This window comes from Capsicum annuum, chromosome 1, assembly GCF_002878395.1.
Source record: "Capsicum annuum cultivar UCD-10X-F1 chromosome 1, UCD10Xv1.1, whole genome shotgun sequence".
Lineage (NCBI taxonomy): Eukaryota > Viridiplantae > Streptophyta > Magnoliopsida > Solanales > Solanaceae > Capsicum > Capsicum annuum.
In genome coordinates, this window is record NC_061111.1 from 221,065,133 (window position 1) to 221,072,287 (window position 7,155).

Genomic DNA, 7,155 nt, shown 5'->3' on the forward strand with positions numbered 1-7,155 from the left:
TTAATTTATAGCAGACATAATTTAAATATTTTAACAGGAGAATTTATGTACCAGACAGGCTTCCATATACCACCATTTATATTTATCAGTGCTGCAGAATAAATGAAAAAATAAATGGTCTATCTAGATCCAACTTTCAAGTTTCAACTCTATAAATGTAAAGATACACTGAGTCCCAGTACTAAAGACACCAAGCTAGAGTCTCTCTTTGTGTTTTAAGAGTCTTTTTTTAAGTTATTATTATTTCTTCACTACTTTATATGCCAGTTTCCTCTAATAAGCACTACTCACAATGGCCACTACTACTACACAAAAAGTGAAAAAATCTGCTTTTGCTACTTGTTGTCCTTCCACTTCCATCCTCCGTCGTGAGGCGACAGCAGCTACTGCTGTCGTAGGTGACGGTCTACAGAAGTGGACCATCATCCCATCCTTGGATGATAATAAGCAGAAGAAAACGTCATCAGCTCTAGCGTCATTGGCAAACAATACTGAACCTCTTTCCTCCAATACCTCAATCAAAGGTAAATATATACTCCCTCTGTCTCAATTATTCTATCTTAATTTTCTTTTTAGTTTTTTTAAAAAGCTCTTGGAAACGCTTTGCCTCAACTTTACACATATTTAACACAATAAAATTTTAAAAATTTATATAATTTCTTAAACTTTTAGCCAAATAACTCAAAATTAGAGAAACAAATTGAACAAGCTAAGGGGTATATATGTATCTAGCTTTTTTTTTTCTCTCAAGAGACTACTCAGGTGAAGTTTTCTGAGTGGATAAAAATCATACTACTGATCTTATTTAATATAACATGACGGTGTTGAAAATACTCCAGACATTTCATTTTATTTAGCCTTTATACTAAAAATATTATTTCAATTTATAAAATTAAGAGATTATTATTATATTTTTTCATTTTTATTCTTAATACGTATTAAATAACTATGTAAAGTTATAAAGTATAATAGTTAAATTTAAAATTTTAAAATATTATTATTAAAATTAAGTTAATAAAATACATTTCTGACTAGAGTTTTTAAAAAGGTGTATCAAATTAATAAGAGAAAAAATATTTTTTTCCTTCGAACTTGTCTTCCAAACTCACTTTAGCACTTAAATTTAACTTTTGTTTATTTACCTCCTTAACATCTTTAAAGTAAACTTTTCCCCCTAGTGCTGACGTGACATTTATAAAAAAAAGGACGCGTTTCTAATTTTTCTTTCTTCTTCAATATTCCCACCCCCCTTCACCTCTCATCCCCACCCCACACACCTACACCCCACACCCACACCAGTTTATTCTCCAATACATCAATAAACAACAACACTCATTTTTTACAACAATTAATTCTTCCATTAACAACCTCAAACACATCCTCCAACATCATTTTCCTCCATTTTTTTTATTTTTCTCCATTAATACATTCTCCAACGAAGAAATTGAAGACATTGAATTGCTTCATTAATTCAGTTCGAGGACTAATAAAATTGAAAGAAATTTTTGTAACTTTTATTTTTAAAGTTCATTGTTCCTTCTCTATTTTTTATTTATGTTTACGTCTTCAAGGGTGAATTTGACAGTTGAAAACTTGATAAAATTTGATTGAAGGTTGAGATGGTGTTTAATGTAGGAAAAATTTTAATTTGATATTTTGTGATTGTTCTCTAATGGTGTTAATTAAGAAAAAAAAAAAATTGGAGGTGGGGATGGGGGTTGGCTGGAAGAAGAGAAAAGGAGGGTGGTTTAAAGAAGAAGAAAAATAAGGAGTGGGTGAAGGAAAATTGAAATTGAAGGTGGGGTGGGAGGTTGTTAATGGAGGAAAATTGAAAAACAATGGAGGTGGAGTGGATTTGATGGAGGAGGAGAGCTGGTAGAGGGGGACGTAAAGAGGGGCGGGGTGGACAGCATGGGGTGGGGGTGTGAAGAAGAAAGAAAATGGGGGTGGGGTGCACTTTTTATTTAATATATATATATATATTTATATAAATAAAATAGTATATATATTTTTTATTTTTTTAAAAAAAAAAATATAAAAATAATGTGGGAGGAATTAATTTTTTTTTTAAAAAAATAGTAATTTCTTGCATGGCAATGACGTGGCTCCAACGTGGCATTGACGTGGTATTGATGTGTAAGTGAGTGTAACACATTCTCCATTCTGAGAGTGATATTCAGTTTTGAGGGGTGAAAAATAATTCACTTTAAAGATGTTAAATGGGGTAAATAAATAAAATTTAAGTTTAAATGGTAAAATAAATTTGGAGGATAAGTTCAAGGGAGAAAAAATATCTTTTCTCAATTAATAAAGACAAAATAAAATAAACGGATAGTTCATATGGACTCTTATTTTTTTTAGTCGAAAGAGAGGATTATGTTGTATGATCTTTATGTATTGTATGGGTAACTTTTATGACATCAATAATGTTGGATTCACGTGTCTGGAATTAAAGTACTTAATTAACAACTGTGATTCTAGAAGACTGTATTAATTTTTTTTCAACACGAGAAGACTGTATCATCCATCACCTATATAAGTTTCCTTAGTATATTAGGTCCGAGCAAAATTCTTAGAATGATTATGATGGGCGCGCCTCATATTTCTCAGCCTAAAACCTAAGATTCAATAATAGATCGAGTCATTGAGCCAAATGTAGAAACAACAGAGGTTGCACAGTAAAGAAATTCTCAACCTCTGATCTATACAAAATTATAGAACAAAAATATTACTCCCTACCTTTAAAAAAACGGTCATGTTTTGAATTGACATCGAGTTTAAAAAAATAAAAGAGATTTATGAATCTTACGATTACGATTTTAAGTTAAAGTTATGTCAAATTTATTAAAATACTTCTTAATCTTATGATCTTAAATATATTGCGTAAAAAATTAAAATTAAAATACTATAAGAAAAAAGAAAGAATAACTTTTTAGAAAATCTAAAACGAAAAGTACGTCGTTTTTTTTAAAACATAAAAAGTAATCCTAATTCTCTTTTTTTATCCAGTGAGTAGATTCATGGTACATGCCTTGTAGGTATATCGATGTATAGTTTATTTGAACAAGCCTGATGTCAATCTCCCGTAACAGTCCAACATTTTATGGGAAGGTCTGAAATTTTTTAGAGAAAGTACATATTTTTTCCCCTAAAGTTGCAACGAAAACTTACTTTAGTCATTAAACTTAAACTGTAATTATTTATTACCTTATAAATTTTAAAGTGTATTATTTTGCTCCCTTAACTACTGATACGAGTGCGATCACGTAGATGGACTCATGTGGGTGTGTATTGAAGTTGTCCAAGTGTGTGTGCAAGAAAGTGTAATTAAGGGTCCAAATACATACCAAAACAGCCCACTACATACACTAGAGGGGAGGCCCATTCTTGAAGGGCCTTTTGATGATTTTAACTTCTAATTCTATTGTAATATATAAGAAACATTTCTAGGGTTCATTGGCAGATTTTGTATGTTGTAAGTCTTGTAAGACACAAGGAACATCAAGTCCTCTCTCCTTTGAGGCACCCAAACCCGAAATTGTAACTAGGTACATCAAAAGGGTGGATTCTCTTTTGTTGTTTGCTTTGCTTGGATACATTGATGCTTGGGAGGTGGAATCTGAACTTGTATTATTGTAAGAGATCGGTTTATTGTTGTGTGTAGTGTTAAGGGTCCAAGATTGTCCATTCTTGGGTTCTTAAGGTTATACCTTCATGTGGTCTATCTATCTATCCTTTTACGTTTCTTGTAATTGTGTTTGGTGTTTGTGCTGTAACCTTGTGTTTTTGTTGGTATTGTTAACTCCGAATCTTGTAACTTTGTGTTCATCTTATTCTTCACATATTGTTTCTGTTTTGGTGTATAAATACACCATTATATCTTGTATTTTTGTGTTTTTGTTGTTGGCCGAAACTAGTTCCAAAAGGGCTCATGGATCTCTTCTAATTTGTGGACTATTTTTGAACTGATTTTGGTGTTCCGTTGTTTGTCTGGTATCATTTGGTATCAGAGCGAAGGCTGGTCGTGTTCTCACACTACCAATCTTGGACTCTCTTAGTTGAAAAAAAAAATTGAAAACTGAAATTTTTAGAAAATAACAATCTGTCCACTTGTGTGTTCTTGGCCGAAAATTCTGTCTTGTTGTGTCTCGGCCGAGATTTGTGTCTTGTAAACTTAGATTTAAGAGTACTTTTTCTGTGTTATATTGTTGGTAGTGTTAGCTTCTTCATCCCTAACACTAAAGGAGTCTAAATCTAAGTTTGAGCTTTAAAAGTTGATGTTGTTGTTATGAATCCAAAGTGTGGCTGATTGTTGTTGGGATTGTTGTTGTTGGTTCAAGTTTTGAACGTGTATTGTGGGAATTGTATTGTGGGTTTTAAGCTTGAAAAGGTGGTGTTGTTTTTTTTGGAGGGTCCAACTTGAACCTTAGAACTTCAAGACTCAAAGTTTGTGTTCTTGGTGTTCTTCACCATCTCTATATGTTGTTGAAGAAAAGGTGGTTGTTGATCTTATAAGTTGAAGGAAAAAGGTGAAGAATTGTTAGTCTTGAAAGACCCCCAACCGCCAAAGACTTTATGAACCCTTTTCCAACAACTTTCTATGATACAAGGGTCCATGTTTTAAGGAGGAGTACAAGAAAGTCAAAGTCTTGAAACTTGAATTGAAAAAAAGCTCCAAAGACTTTTATTTCCCTCCCTAACCAATTCCAAATTACAATGGGACCAAGACTTGAAATTGAAATATAAAATTGAGAAACCGCAACCAATACGTGACTGTCACATCATCATTTTTACTGTTCACGTAACACTTTTGGTTCAAATTTTAGATTTCTTAGTTTCATTTTATTGTTTCTTTAGTTTCGTTTGTTGATTCCATTACTAACTTACAAGCTAGTACTAGATTGTAAGTTAGTTTTGAAACCGTTCTTCGTGTATACGTTTCTTTGTGTGTCTTATTCTTTTGACTCGTTGTGATACTTGGTCCACCTCTCAATGCCTCACGGAGTACAAGCGAGGTTACGATACTTGTGAGATCAAAGTGTGAAAAATCTGAGAGATAAAACAATAGAGAAGAGTGTGAGGACCATTCTTGTACAACTAACTTGTTTGTTGTTTTGTAGGTAGCTTTTGGCCCTAATGGAAACCATTTTGGCCCTTTTTGATGCTTTGTCCCGAGACCTTGCTAGGGCAAATGTGGGTCTTGAAAACATTTACACAGATGTGGTAACTATGAGTGAGAGGTTGGATCGAATGGAGAGACGAAAGAACTCTCGTGCTTTTACTCCCGAAACTTTACCTACAGAAGCCAATCCTCCAAGTTCACCACAAAATACCATAAGCGAAGCTACAAATTACCACAAAATCGAGAATAAGGTTGACCCATTCCCCCGTTAGTTGATCAAGTCCAACAAGAAGGACTTGTAAGCCAATTTCATCCCATCCAAGCTCCACAACCAAAGCTCCACATTACCAAAACAGTCCATTTTACCAAATTAATCCTCTCAATCGAAATTCCGCTTTACCAAAGCCTACACATCCAAGAAGAGGAACATGGTAGAGAGAGACATGAAGGATATGGAGTCTACGACAATGCTTATATGATGAAGGGAGACTTGAGTCGGATAAGATTGAAGCCAAAACTCAAGATGGAGAAGAAGATGTGGTTCAAAATGAAGATGTTAGCCTCGAATTGTGTTTGTGTTGCTCTCGGGTCCATCTTGTTGGTGGACTATTTTTGGAGTCGTTTTTGATACGTGCCAAGTTTTATTGAACTCTAGGGTTCTTCATGTTTTGCGGACTGTTTTGAGTGATCGCTTATGAAGTGTCCAATTGAACGAGGTGAAACCATGAATTTGTGGGCAAATTTTTCTCAAAATGGAGAGGATGATACGAGTGCGATCACATAGATGGACTCATGTGGGTGTATATTGAAGTTGTCCAAGTTTGTGTGCAAAAGAAGTGTAATTAAGGGCCCAAATACACACCAAAATAGCCCGCTACATACACTAGAGGGGAGGCCCATTCTTGAAGGGTCCTTTTGATCATTTTAACTTCTAATTCTATTATAATATATAAGAAACATTTTTAGGGTTTCATTGGTAGATTTTGTATGTTGTAAGTTTTGTAAGACACAAGGAACATTAAGTCCTCTCTCCTTTGAGGCACCCAAACCCAAAATTGTAACTAGGTACATCAAAAGGGTGGATTCTCTTTTGTTGTTTGCTTTGCTTGGAAACATTGATGCTTGGGAGGTGGAATCCGAACTTGTATCATTGTAAGAGATCGGTTTATTGTTGTGTGTAGTGTTAAGGGTCCAAGATTATCCATTCTTGGGTTCTTAAGATTATACCTTCATGTGGTCTATCTTAATCCTTTTACTTTTCTTATAATTGTGTTTGTTGTTTGTGTTGTAACCTTGTGTTCTTGTTGGTATTGTTAACTCCGAATCTTGTGCCTTTGTGTTCATCTTGTTCTTCACATATTGTTTCTGTTTTGGTGTATAAATACACCATTATATCTTGTATTTTTGTGTTTTTGTTGTTGGCCGAAACTAGTTCCAAAATGGCTCATACATTTCTTCTAATTTGTGGACTGTTTTTGGATTGATTTTAGTGTTCCGTTGTTTATCTGGTATCAACTAATGACGTGGCAAATAAAAAAAAATTAACGCGCGTTAAAATAATAAAAAAGTGTAAAAAATTAATTAGTGGGGCCCACCATAAATTTTTTAACCCTTTTTCCCTTCTTCCTCACACCCCACCACCCTTAATTCTTCTTCTTCCATTTTTTCATCACTCACACCTTACTGAAAAAGGGCCAACACCATATACAATACATATTCACACATACAATTCTCAGATATACGATTTTTTATTTTAAATCTACAACAATATAATTTGAATCTTGCTACATACTATTTTTCACCTTAATTTATTTTTTTCAAATGGCTACATCCAATTACCAAAAAAAATCATCATCATAATCAGCTCATTATAACATTGATCTTGGATATCATAATCAATTTTTTCAAATGACTACTTCTTGCGTTAAGATTTCTTGACAGGAGCCTCAAGTAATACCATTTCAGTGCCATTTCAACCATAGCAAACATCTTGCTTTAATTTTCAATAATTCTTCGCATTCTTCTTCATTTTA

General features: G+C 33.5%; 1 protein-coding gene across 1 annotated transcript in view; it reads left to right on the forward strand.

The window, feature by feature from the left end:
* The first annotated feature begins 21 nt into the window (after positions 1 to 21).
* The window catches only part of LOC107854966 (copper methylamine oxidase), a 16,487-nt gene continuing 9,353 nt past the window's right edge, over positions 22 to 7,155 (forward strand). The window contains exon 1 of the mRNA XM_047409026.1: positions 22 to 524. Within this exon, the coding sequence (XP_047264982.1) occupies positions 293 to 524 (232 nt within the window). The 5' untranslated portion in view covers positions 22 to 292. The remainder of the gene's footprint in view (positions 525 to 7,155) is intronic.